The sequence below is a fragment of the Parasteatoda tepidariorum genome, chromosome 6 (genome assembly GCF_982258835.1).
Source record: "Parasteatoda tepidariorum strain Cologne lab strain chromosome 6, Ptep-v5.0, whole genome shotgun sequence".
Classification (NCBI taxonomy): Eukaryota; Metazoa; Arthropoda; class Arachnida; order Araneae; family Theridiidae; genus Parasteatoda; species Parasteatoda tepidariorum.
The window spans coordinates 21,804,339-21,818,059 of record NC_141760.1 but is presented as its reverse complement, the minus strand read 5'-3'; the positions used below and the strand labels follow the sequence as shown (position 1 = coordinate 21,818,059).

Below are 13,721 nucleotides of genomic sequence, written 5' to 3'. Positions count from 1 at the left end.
CTTACACAGTGAAAATTCTATTCTAATAATCAAATGTTTCATAAATGATACATCTATTTCTTCACAAAAATAACATAAATCAACTGAATGCCACCAAATAACCATTTACATTAAGAAATGAAATTCTCTGACAAACCAAAAACTAATGCATTGTTCACACTTTTAACTATTATTTTTGACTATTTTCTTATTTTATTGGGTGATCTCTTTTAAGGTTTCCATATGAAATATTTATAATTAAATATTATTATATTGCTACATTTCAGGCCATTAAATTGCATGAGAAGTGCTGGTGGAAGACCTGGAGATACTCCATCCCTCACAGATGCAGGCTATGATTCTTTCTCTCTTTCAAGTTCTGACAGTTATCCTTCCGCCATAAACAATTCTCCATCTAAGATTGATTCAAGACTGGGGCAGATTCCGGAGCATGTACAGACAGCTTTTGTTCCTTATGACATATCCCAATTGCAGTATTGTTTGAAGGATTTAAAGAACAATGAACATTTCCCTTTTGGTAAGTTGCCGGTTGTGTTATGTAATCTTTAATTTTGTTGTAAAAATTGTTTGTTTCCCTTCAAAATTAATTATTTTTTTTACTGTCCCTGATTCTTCAAATTTAATAAATGAAAATATATTGATGCATTGTGGCTTTATTCAGTCACATTCTTTATTTTGTTTTAATTACAATGTTAAATTTCTAGAAGACGGAAAGGAATAAACACTAAAACTAATTTAATAAATATTTATATTATAATCAACTTAATTCTAAAAGTAAATTGTTTTTCTGATTAAATTTATAATTGAAAATGTTCAATTTTAGGTTTCAAAGATGAATGTGATAAATTGTGTGCTGAAGCTGACATATTTGTTGCTAAATCTGTGGAACGTGAGAATGTCGGAGATATATCAATGGCTGCACTTCTCAGTGATACAGCTGCTGGTAAGTTTGCATATAACATTCTCTCTCTCTCGAACACTCTTTTTTTAAAACTTATTGGCATTATAATTTAAAGAATGAATATACTGTGCTCAATTTTTTTATATCTATTAAAATTTACTAAAATCTTGAAGTTTTTTTTTTCCATTAAAACTACATAAATATGCTTAATTTTTTTCTTTGTATGTATTGCCCAATATGGAATTCCAGGTGTGACGTTTACACTAACTAAATTAACGATTAGTTAAAATATTTTAAAGCATTGGTTTAAATTTTTATGGATTTCAACATTGACCACTTTTATATACATTAATACAAATCTGCAATTTGCCCTGTATTTTATTTATTTTTTTGAAAAAATAATTTCCACATGTTGCTAGTGTGACATGAAAAGGACAGGCATTTTCATCTTTCAGTTAAAAAACTCAAAATTCTGTGTGAACTTTTCTTTTTTTGGTAGACAATAATGTTTTATTAAATATTCTATGAAAAAATTCAATTACTTTCTTGATTCTTGGTTGTGTAGGAAATATTCAAAGTTTATCGTTGCGTGTGTGATTTGTATGACCAATGAAATAATAACACACATAAATATTTACAAAGCAAGTTTTTTTTAATTATTATATTAATGAAGGATACAGTAATAATATCAAAAGGTAATAATATTAGTTTTCTTTGCCTCTCAATTTGCTTTTGACATAATTGTTTTGCCACATGCTCAAATGAAACTAATTTAAATTTTTTCACTGGGCTTAACACAAAATCAAAGGATGTCATTTACATATTGTTACTTACTGTTGTTATTTACATATTTTCCAGCATATTACTTTTTCATGATTTTTCTTAACCTACATTTGTGTTCAGTTTAAAATGATGTTGTGGGTGAGATTTAAAAAATTTTCACACTCACATCAGGAACGTGTCACACCCTCAATGTTTAGCAACCTAAATTAAAGAAAAAAAATTTTGTTTCTATAATTCAAAGTATCCTAATAAAATATTTTTGAATTAGTGTCAAAACTTACACTCAAATAAATTTTTCTGTTGAGATATAAATGCAACTTTTTCTTGTGGATGTGACAATAATTAAGAGTAAAATTTAATATGCTTACCTTTTGTAACGAAGATTAGTGAATGCTTTTCTATGGGCAAAAGCTCTCAATAATAGCTGTCAGATTATATGTATATAAGTTTAGAGATTTGAAGAATTGCTTGTTCATCGACCATGTAACAAAGATTTTTGCAAAGTATTTCCACACAGACATATGTCATTTTATTAGTTAAAATAAGCAAGTTAATGACAAAAATTTCATTCTTTTTCATTAAAATATGAAATAATATACCCTTTTACAGTTAAAATTAAACATATTTAAGGAAGTTAAAATTTTCATCCTCATGTCCACTTTTTTGTGGATTAAGCAGTATATGCCTACTAATTTTCTGATATTTTTTATTTGTTCTGTTAATAATAAATATGGTAGTCTTGGTTTTCATATATGTTAAATTATAATTACTAAAAATCCATAAAGTATCAATATAATGACAAAAATTATTTTGAAAAAATTATTTTATTATTTGAAATTATTTTGGAACCTATTAAGTTTGTTAAAAATTAAAATTGAAAAGTATTAATTTTTGCTCTTGATAGGTTAGCTTTTAATAACAATACATATCTTCGCATGAACTTGTTTGCAGAACAATGAATAAAACTAAAATTATCTTGATTGAACATTAATTAATATTTACACTCAAACAAGCAATTTTTTAAATTTTTCTTTTATAAAAAGATATATTGAAATATATTGTTCATTATTTCTTTCCTGTCATGGACAAGATATTTTATTAGTCTATTTTTTTAAAAAACACTGCTAAAAGTGCATATTTTATTTCTATATGTCTTTTTTACATTAATAAATTAAATGATTATGCTAATATACATATATTTTTTCTCGTTTAGCTCGAGCGAGAGCTGCCATGGATGTACCATACACAAACAGCACTGCTTTAGCAATGGCAAAAATGAAGCACAGTATGTGTCTAATTAGATCCTCTAACTTGCATAAGAAATTGAAGGAACAAGAAGTGGCATTGAGACGAAAACAGAAAGAAGCAGCTATTGAGGCTTATCATAAAGAACAACAAAATGCTGTCTATAAAACTTCCAATGATGCCTCCACAAATAGTTCTGAGAGTACTTTAAACGATAGTTTAAAAAGTCCTCAAAAACCTGCGTGTGCCAAGCAGCCTGAGGAGCAAACAAATAATGATAAAAATATTGAAATATATGCCACACTGCCTAAAAGAAGTTTGAAAAAGAAGGGTGCCCTTTCTTCTTTCGTTGAATCCTTGACGGGTGATGAAAGTTGTGATGAAAAATCAGTGAAGGATAAGCGCAATAAAACACCTGATGGCAGAAAGTCTGATGGCGACATTAGTTCCAATGAAAAAGAAGATAAAAGATCAAAATCTCCAAGTCGAAAAAAATCTTTCCAAAAAGCGTCAAATAAAGATTCTGATCTCAGTGACTATTCCAGTGAATGGGAGCATTCGAAAAAGACCTCCTTATACAGGACATATTCAGGCCCAACTGCCAATTCTAAAAATGAGCTTTCAGATATCAATTCCAGTACCATACAGTCTTCTCCAGACCACCCTGCAAAAAAGCAGCATAGAATTCGTCGAAAGCTGATGGGTGGCTTTATGAGGAGAAAAAATCGAAGCTTGCCCGATCTCCGTGAAGGTCAGGATTCGGGCGGTGAAGCAGCCAGGTCTTTTGACGATTGCTTTTTCTCTCAGACTCCAGTATCTTGTCGCAAAAACAACTCTTTGAATCAGGAAAAATCACCACCTAAAGGAAGACAAGAGTCTTCAAAATTTACGCATCTGACAGATAGTAAATCTTCAAAGAAATGCATTACCAGAGCAAATACACCTCCTCCATACAAACCACCTCCACCTATTCCTCATGCAACATCCTCCAATGCCTCCTCTCCAAAGAAAAATATCCAGTATCACAACCACGAAGCAAAGAAAGCAGCACCACCTCCAACACCTCCCCATGATGCCCAGAAACAAAAATCTGTACATCAACCTCCTGTAAATAGGGACTTGAAACAAATTCCCAGGAAACTGAATCTCCATAATGTGGCACATAAACATGATGAACTTCCAATGCATAATGCTGAATGGCTAAAAGAGCTGCAGTTGAAGCAGGAAGAGTTGAATTTGAAGCGAAAGCAACAGGAAGAAAGGGAAAAATGGCTTGCTGAGTGTTATTCAGGAGTTGATCAAAAATCAGGTATAATATTAAAATAATGAATTTCTGTTATTAATAATTATTTCTATTATTATAGTATGTAGCGTACTAATCTGAGCTTAAGCCTGTTTTTCGAAGGCTCCTTCGTAATATATGAAACGCTTTTTTGCGAATAATATGCTATTTTTATAACTGCTGTGAGTTTGCAACTGTTACTCATGACTGTTAAGTGAAGTTCAGCCTATCTAAAGCCAGCTCTGTCTATGCTTTTCTTGAAAATGACGCAAAACGTTATTATGGAGAAAAGCCACAGTTTTGTGAAAATGAAATGCATTTTGGTCTAATTTTTAAATATTTAAAATTTTATTCCAATGCTGCATTACTTGGATTCACAAAAATTTTCAAAAACTGAGAATAAAGCAATGATTTTGATAATTTTCATCTAGGTAAAAAATTGTTGCAGAATCGACAATTTTTAAAAAAGTTAAAAAACTTTTAAAATATTTAAGTTATTTGTCCTTTATAAAGTCCAGATAATTCTTCAAGGCAAGATTATATATATAGTTAAAAAAAATTTGTAATCTGTTTTTGCTAGCATCTTTAAAATTTCGCTTTGCTTATTTTTGGCATCTAACTTTTTATTTAAATTGTTTATAGCTTAAAATCATTGCATCAAGTGTAAGGCACTTAAACTATGACTTTTTTTTATTTTCCTTGGCGATAGAGTTTTATGATTAATGTCACCGTTAAATAATAATATGCTACTGTATTTTAATAAAATAAAATTAAAAAACAGCTGAATACTTAAGCATAGGTTACATGAAGATTAAGAAATATAAATATCATTACAATGTTAGTTCTCAGATGTATCCAACAAATTAGAACTTAAACTACATCGGCTAGAGTTCTGAAGAAGTTTTTTGTCTCGTGTTAAAGTGAATCAAATAACGGAATGTAATTTGTTTATTATCTTCTTTTTAGTTACTTAAGTTTTCTTATGTATTTATTTTTGCTTTTTTAGCTATCTCCTCGAGAAAAGCAGAGTGTGGTAGAGATTTATATAATCATAATCAACAAGTTGTAAGTAGTGCAAATTCATAAATTTTTGTTTGTTTGAAATTACTCATTTGATTTTTGCAATGTGCTTTTAATTTTTTTTTCTTAGGGAAAAAAATAAAATAAAAAAACCTGCTGGATTTTCATAAATTTAACTTTAGAAAATACGTTTAAATAGTATTTTTAGTCGATAAGAATACATGAAAGCTATACTAACATTAAAATATCAACGGAATTTAATTTTTGATCTTTGAAATAGGTTAAAAATAAATGTGTATGAAATATATTTTGAAATTAGTTTTCTTTTTTACATTGTGCATTTTTGAATTATTTTAAAATCAAGTTCAATTGATATCAGAACTTAAACTTCAAAGATCAAATAGAATTTTTAGAGTTAATTCATTTTAAAATGCTGTTCTTTGAAGGATGTTCCCATCATGGTTTTCGTATTTTAACATATCTTAAATACATTTCATATATTCATTTATATTCCAATTAAAAATATTGTTTTAAATGTGTTTAGAGTTAGATTGTTATGACTCTCTGCACATTTTTTAAGCATGTAGTATTTCATGACTAATTTTAATTTTTTTTGTTGAAAGAAATGTAAAATATTTATATTATTAAATACGAAAATTAAAACTAATCGACTAAGGCAAATTTGTATAGTTTATTTTTCGTAGATAATTGTTGATTTTATGATAAAAATTAGAATTAACTTATGTATATTTGCAATAACTTGTAGTTAAATACATATTTAAATATTGCTCATTTGTCTTTAACCGACTGGTGGTGACACAGTTTTAGGGAAAGTTTCTCCTCTATACACCATTTCCCTTTCTCACAACATGGGAAAATTGTTTTTGCTGTATGAGAAAAGAATGTAGCTTGAAATACAATTTTCATCATGTGTGACTTCCTGATTTATTATTGATTTGTAAAAACTTTCCCACATAAATTCTTAGTCGAAGTTATGCAATGTTTAAATCTAGTTAATCATAGTCTTTTAATTAACTATAAATTTTGTTTTCAATCAAATTAATCTATAGGAAATTATTTATACAAAGAGAAGAGCTAAATTTTTCTTCTTAGTTAAGGAACAGCTGTATGAAGTTAATATAGGTAGCATGTTTTTACCGCTAGAGTCAAATTTTTCTTTGCAATATCTATGTTGCAACTTGCTGTGTAAATTATATTACATGACTTGGTATTGTCTTTTTATGTTTGGTTTTTAATTTTTAAATATCTGGAATTTAAAATTAAAAATCTTCATAGTCATTTCTTTTTTAAAAATTTTTAATCAGGAAGAGTATTCGTCTACTTTCGTGACTTTTCAGTTTATAGATAAATATTTCATAAATTTGTTCAGTCAGAAAATTTTTTCATGATTCCAGTTGCATTTGCTTGATATTCTTGAAGTGCAAAAGATACATGTGATATTTAACAAAGTAATTAAAATCTCTTCTAATTTGCAAAGTTTTCTGTGAGCAGAACAGAAGTCTACACAAAATTTACCAAAAATCCACATGACTATTTAAATAATAACTATAATTTTTAAGGAAAATTTTTTAATTGCTTTAATATAATATTTTATTGCAGTTTTTTCTAAAGGCTTATTTATATATGTTTTAAAATTTGTTCATTTGTACTCTATTTTTTATTTATGAATTTATTTAAATTAATTTCATTCGTTTCACAGCATGACAAAGAAATACATTGCCTACCAAGATCTGTTGCTAGTTGTCTATCAGTGGCCAGTAAAGACATTTCACCTGTTAGCATTGATCAACAAAAATCTGTTCGTGATCTTACGACGAAGTTTGAAAATATATGTGTTTCCCCATCTGATTCAAATTCTGAGAACACCAATGATGTTAAAACAGTCGAAACAACAGCTATTAACAGTGATCAAATTGCGCAAAGCAGAAGAGCTTCTAATGAAATAGACAAGTCACATTGCCATTCTACCGCGAACCATTACTGCTCCCCTAAACTGTCCGATAAATCTTTTAATCAGTCAGACTGTATAAACGAAAGACTCTGCAGTCCTGTTAATGCAAAACAGACTCAAATGAATTCTAGTAATGTATATAACCATCATTTAACAGATGCTCAATTGACTAATGTTTTGAGGATAGGTGGCAATCGATCTTCTTTTAGGAACTCTAAAGGTGAATCTCAAGATGATTTATTGTTCAGGTACCCTCGTGAGGCATGCGTAATGCACGAGGCAAAAAGGCCCGACAAGCCACCAGACTATGAAACAGCTCTGCAGAGACTAGAGCTCCTGCGTAATGACAGGAACTTTTCTAAATTTTATGCGCCAAATTTCATGAACTTCGAGGACATTCTAGAACAAGCTAAGAAGAGAAGAGGACCCAAGAAAAGTGTGACATTCTCTGATAAAGTTGTGTTAGTGGCGTGCGCGGGCGACGAGGACAATGACTTCATACCTAATCCTTTATTAGAGCGTGTATATAAACAACATTTCCAACAGAAACCAAATGGATTATCAACTGAAATTCAAGACAACGATCTTAGTTTAGTACATGATGTTAGTGCAACTGAAACACCTGCTCCAGAGCCGAAAATATCTGACAGTATGAAATCTTCAAATTCTCCGCTTTGCAATTTGTGCCATAAAAAAACGGTAGAGCCATCAAAATTGTATTGCCCTGATTGTGCCTTTTATATGTCCCGATTTCAACAAAAATAAAAACTAATTTTTGTGTTAAATAGAAAGAGGCATTAGAGATTGTCAAATTGATCTTCCAAATTGTTTGCCAAATTTAGCATAGATTTGTACAGTAAATAATGTAAGATTATGTTTACATGCTGTTAGAAGGATTTCAGATGTGCTCAAATAATGTTGTATGTGTTTTGTTTCGTGCAATATGTAAAATTCATCAAATGTTGATTTGTATGTAATTGTTGTTATCTATTGTTCTTGTATAGTTTTAGCCAGCATGTTGAATTTTTAGTTAATGTACTTAATTTGTCTTTTGTATATTTGGATTTATAAATTTTTTTTAAAATTTCATTTGCAATTTCAAAGTTGTTATCCAGTTTAGGAAATCTTTTAAAATACATTGTTGAATATTAAAAAAAAGTAGTGGAAAAAAAATAAGGAAAATTTTTAAAGTTTCTTATTTTAAAGTGTGTATTAAGATGTTATAATTATTTCATTCTGTCTAACAGAAAAAGCTAAAGAAATAATCAAATTAGCTGTTGCTCCATACAGTTTAGTCTGTGATACTTGTTAGTACAATTATTTTTAGTGATTTTACTTTGTAATGTTATGCTTGTAACAATGACTTTATTTGTTTGATATTTCTTAGATTTTAAATTTTTATCTGGCCTTTCTGAGCACATACAAAACAAATTAGTAGGAAAAAAAAATTCAGTATTTTTTATGATTTTTATTAATTTAGTTATGCGACTCATTGTGTGGAATAGCTATTAATTTTTTTTTCAGTAGTTGCTTTAAAAAATTTGACTAAAAATAAATTACCATACATTCTCAAACAATTTCATAATTTCAATTTTCATTTTTTTTATTAACATCAAATAAATCATTAAACCATCTATAGTTTTATGTATGTACTAAATATGTTGATTTGTGCCAAAGTGAAATAAAAATAAGTCTATTGAGGCAAGTTTGTTGATAAGTTTTATTCCTTCTATCTGATGTGTTTAGATTTTTCTTTTTTGATTTATCAACACACATCGGTTAAAAGGAAAGCATCAGCTAACTTTCTATGAGACTTATATATTAGAATTGCAGTATTTAAAAACCACCGATATTTTTAACTGCTAATGTGTACATAAGCGGACTTTGAAAATATAGAGCATTTTTTTTAATATTGTACAAATTATTTTAATAAATCAAATATTTTAGTTTCAAATTGGTTTTCATATTTTTTACTCCACCAGAGTTTCTTCTTTTTTTTCCCAGCATAAATATTTCTAAAATTGTTTCAAAAACAGCTCAGTCTACATTTTTATGAAGACTTGTCTCATTTTTTAAAAGTTGTATGCCTATTTTTAACGAACAGCTTTTTTCTACATAAATAAAAGCTGTTAGCTGTTTTTTGTATCTCTCTCTTTTCTGTATTAAATTGACTAGGTTGCATGTGAAAAGGAGTTCCACAATAAAAAGCAATCAAGTAAGAAAAAGAGAGATAAACTTTATTTTCTGTTTAGTTTCTTCAAAAAAAATAAAAAACAGACATTTATTTATAAAATTAAAATGTTAGTTCCAAAAACAAATGATGATTTTTAAATGACTTTTTGCTATCAGTTGCGAAAAATCGGCAACTTTTTTCTTTACCAATTCGCTTCTAAAAAAACCAAATTGCGATTTTATATCCTTCGTATTTTTTCAGTTTTATTGTATTTTTATGCGTGTAGTTTCAACTAACCATTTATTGACTATGCTGTTGTATTAAATTTAGAAAACATACTAGATTTAATCCATGCTGCAATTGAGTTTAACAAGATCGCTATTTTATTACTTTTATAAATTTCTCTCTATTTCATTCCGAGCAATATTTATTTAAATTTCCATTCTAATGACACGTTTGAGATCCATATTTTCTTTATTCTGTGCAATTGAATATGAGCTCTATTATTCTAATTTATACTATCCTCTTATCTCCAATCTACCCTTTCATACACAACTTATTAACAATGAGTTAAACTACAGGATTGGCAATTTCTCGTAAATCTCCAAATTTCCCATTTATTTATTTTTAATGTTACTCTGAAAATTTCTACTCGATACCTAATAATTGCCTCTCCTCCCTATTAATACTATCCAGCTTATTTAAATATTAAAAATTGGTGCTCGTTAAATATTTAAATTTCACGTAAGAACAGATTCGAAACACTTAATTGAATGAAGCAAGTAAGAATCTTGGATGTCAATGAAAAATGTTCATCTTCTTTCTCTATATGTAACGACTCCCTCTTTTTAAAACCACTTTCAGGAGGCAAACAATTTTTTCCATAAGCTTTGCGTTGGTGTTGAAGAAAACCTGTAGGAGAGACCATCAAAACCTATTGTCCCAAATTTATTTTTTACACATAATTATATCAGTAGGGACAATTTTTATTGATGCTAAAGTTTATTCATCGATCTGGTTTTTATGACGGCAACACAAGTGGCTTTTCCGTACTAAGAAAATGACCCTGACTGAAATTGAAATCATTTGCGAAAAGTCATGTACCTTCGAAACATTTGGAAGTTAATGGCTGTTCCCCCTAAAAACGATCATTTTACTGTGGAACTGAGTAGTCGCTCCTAAGAGGTTTCACTGTATATATATATATATATATATATATATATAGCACAGTAAAGACAAAAAAAAAAGAGAGAAAAATAAAGAAAATTAATAAGTTTTATTAACTACACATAAGCTGCAAATATATAGAAATCATAAAATAAGTTAAAATATCGAGAAAACATGGAAAATAATAAAGATTAATGAAAAGAGAAGAATAAAATTTATTAACAAATAAATATTTTTAAAAATATTTAAAAAAATTTTTTAAAAAAATTATTAACAAGAAAATCTGGTTTTTTAATATTTTTTTATTAAATAAATGAAAAAAATTTGTAAGTGTTTTTAAATTTTTTTTTTTCAATTGAATTTTTTTCTTCTCTTTTCATTAATCTATATTATTTTCCATGTTATCTGTATATTTAAACTCAGAGAAAATATGTAAAATATTAAAGATTAATCGAAAGAGAAAGAAAAAAATTATTAAAACAAAATATTTAAAAAAATATATACTATATTGAAAAGCAAGAAAATAAAAGATATAATCTCTTCATCAGCTCGCACTATATCACGACTAAGTGGAAAAGAAGTGCTTTCTAATATTGTATCAATATAGCCAAAGTAAAATATATCAGCAGCACTAAAAATGAAACAAAATAGAACGCATTTAGTAAAAAATATATCATGAAAAAAAAAACAGAAAATAAAGTGTAAATAAAAAACAGAACACAAAACGAAATCGATAAAGCGAATAGCGAATTCAAATGAATTTACATGTATGAAAAACTTTCAAGAATGTTTCAGAATATTTTCTTAATAAGATTGCCAGATTTCAAAATACGAAAACATGAGGGCAAATGGAGCTATAATCGTAAATAGAGGGATTTTGTTTTTTGGCGCTTTCCTTCTGCAATACTGAAGCGTGTTTGATTCTTTAGTTACCAAGGATTGGTAATGCCCAAAAATGAATGAGCGCAAGGTAATATTATATTGGATAATTTAAAGAAGTTCATAATAAGATTGATGTTTAATTATACAATTTTAATGATTTTAGAAAATCAACATTTATTTAAAAACGACAAAGAGCGAGAGAGAGTAACATGATCTGCCCACTTTGCACAGATTTATAGCCATGGATTTGCCCGAAATGGATTTGCACATGGTAAAAATAAAGATTAACAAAGAGGTTTTTAGTAAATTTATTAATAATAACATACAATTAACTCAGTAATTTTGTATAGAATTTAATTACTCTAGTTGGGCATTGTAGGGGAAGTCTTGGTTTATTTGTATTTCTACCAATTCACATAAATAATGAAAGACTAGAAATTATCTAACTCTAAATATTTATTGAAAAGGACATAACACATATAAAATAAAACAAGGATAAAAAAATACAAGAATTTGGAAGAGGTGTTTTAGGCTAGAATTAAACGGCCGTACTTTACGGCGGTTCCTGGCAGACTGTCTTAGTTCACCGCCAGAGGCGCTGTAGTGGGGGAAAGAGGAAAGCTTGTCACAGCATCCATTTTTGTAATTTTTTTTTACTAAATTTTGAAAGAGTTTGTCTATTTCTTTTTTGGATAAATAAACATCACTACATGTCCTATTAATTCTATTCATTTGATTAAAAATGGTATTTAAATAGATGTTTTTAAAAACATTAGAATTCTAAGTAATTACGAGATTTATATTAAAATTGAAATCATTTCTTTTATCATATAAATCGAAGCAGATATTTTCTTCTTTTTTAATTCCCAAATCTAAGTGATGTATTTCTTATTTCATGTGTTGTATTTTTGTTTAAAAATTTTTTTTGAGTGCTGCTCTTGCACTATTGTATTAATATATATATATATATATATATATTATTATTAGAGGTCCTTCTAGCTTCATCTGTCTATCAAATATGCAATGGTGGTTTCAAGAGGACGCTATGTGAATTCAGGTAACCTTAGAGAAAAACTATAAAGTTTCAAATGTTGAAAAAATATTTTCAAAATACAAGCAAATTATTGACAGAGAGTTTCTTCAGTTTACTCCTAAATAATCCTCTCATAATTTGTTTGCATTTCGATATTGTGAAAAAACATTTTGAGCATTTAAAATTTTATGGCTTAATATAAATCCACACTTTATCTATACTTTAAATTTTAAATTACTTATGGAGATGAAAGATAACTTGCTATGAAGGGTTTTTCCTGTGGTACAGCATCCTCTTAATAATTCGCCGAGAATTGATAACGTTTTTATTTTTTTTTATAATGTTTTTATTTTGATAACGTTTTTAATTTTTTATTAAATATATTAATTTGTTACTTCCTATGAGTACATTTTTTTTTTACTTTCTTTTTGATAAGGATTCTAAAGGAACATTAAGGGTGGTTGTTATGGAACACCCATCAAGTTCATGTAATTTCCATTTATTTTAGTTTTACTTGCAATGTTTTTATCCACCTAACAATCAATCATATATCTATTCTACAGTAGAGCTGTAATCATACCCCGGTAAAAGAATTTACAGACGCCATCTGATACACGATTTTCATGAATTTAACTTTATCTGCTATCCTATAACATCCAGACCTGGCAGTTATTGTAAAAATTAGGCTTAATCTTACATGTGTGCAGCAAAATTAGCACATATAACGCAGATAAAAATTATAGGCAGAAAAATGTTGTTGAGCATTTGTTAATTCAATAATATTCTTTGATATGCTTTAAAATTATGGAATAATTGAAATTTCAAAACATGAAATAAGTTCCTATTCAGTCTTATAAACAGGTTAGAGCTTTCGAAGATTAAGAATTGATTTTTTAAATTTTAATTGATTTTACCCATTTGTAAAATGGGTCTTGTTTTGGGTTTGATTGCGTGCTCACTTTATTTGGATGCCATCACACTTTTCAACTGTGTTCAAGAGTAACAAGAGTATAGTTCAAGTAAACAGTACGCATGCGTTGCTATGGCGACCGCTGCTGTCTGATAATTTTGTAAGAATTCTTTTTCTTTTCACCAGCAGTCATTCTTAATGTATTTACATAATAATAATTTAAAGTATTTTAATAATCTTTTATTATTAACTTATAATTACTGTCTTGACGGTGATCTTAATATAAATATGAATACTGAAGAAGGAAAGGTATTTTGTGACGACTTGAAACACGTATATAGCCAGGATTTGAA

At 28.2% G+C, this 13,721-nt stretch overlaps 1 protein-coding gene across 3 annotated transcripts in view; it reads left to right on the top strand.

The window, feature by feature from the left end:
• LOC107440583 (uncharacterized) overlaps positions 1-9,157 on the top strand; it is a 96,673-nt gene extending 87,516 nt beyond the window's left edge. For 2 of the 3 annotated variants that reach the window (XM_016053555.4, XM_071178920.2), the window contains exons 13-17: positions 267-517; positions 824-943; positions 2,898-4,238; positions 5,218-5,276; positions 6,952-9,157. In XM_016053555.4, coding sequence (XP_015909041.2) covers positions 267-517; positions 824-943; positions 2,898-4,238; positions 5,218-5,276; positions 6,952-7,968 — 2,788 coding nt within the window. In that variant the 3' untranslated portion in view covers positions 7,969-9,157. Of the gene's footprint in view, positions 1-266; positions 518-823; positions 944-2,897; positions 4,239-5,217; positions 5,279-6,950 lie in introns of all 3 variants that reach the window. The other variant, XM_016053558.4, reaches the window with a different exon arrangement.
• Positions 9,158-13,721: the final 4,564 nt, after the last annotated feature.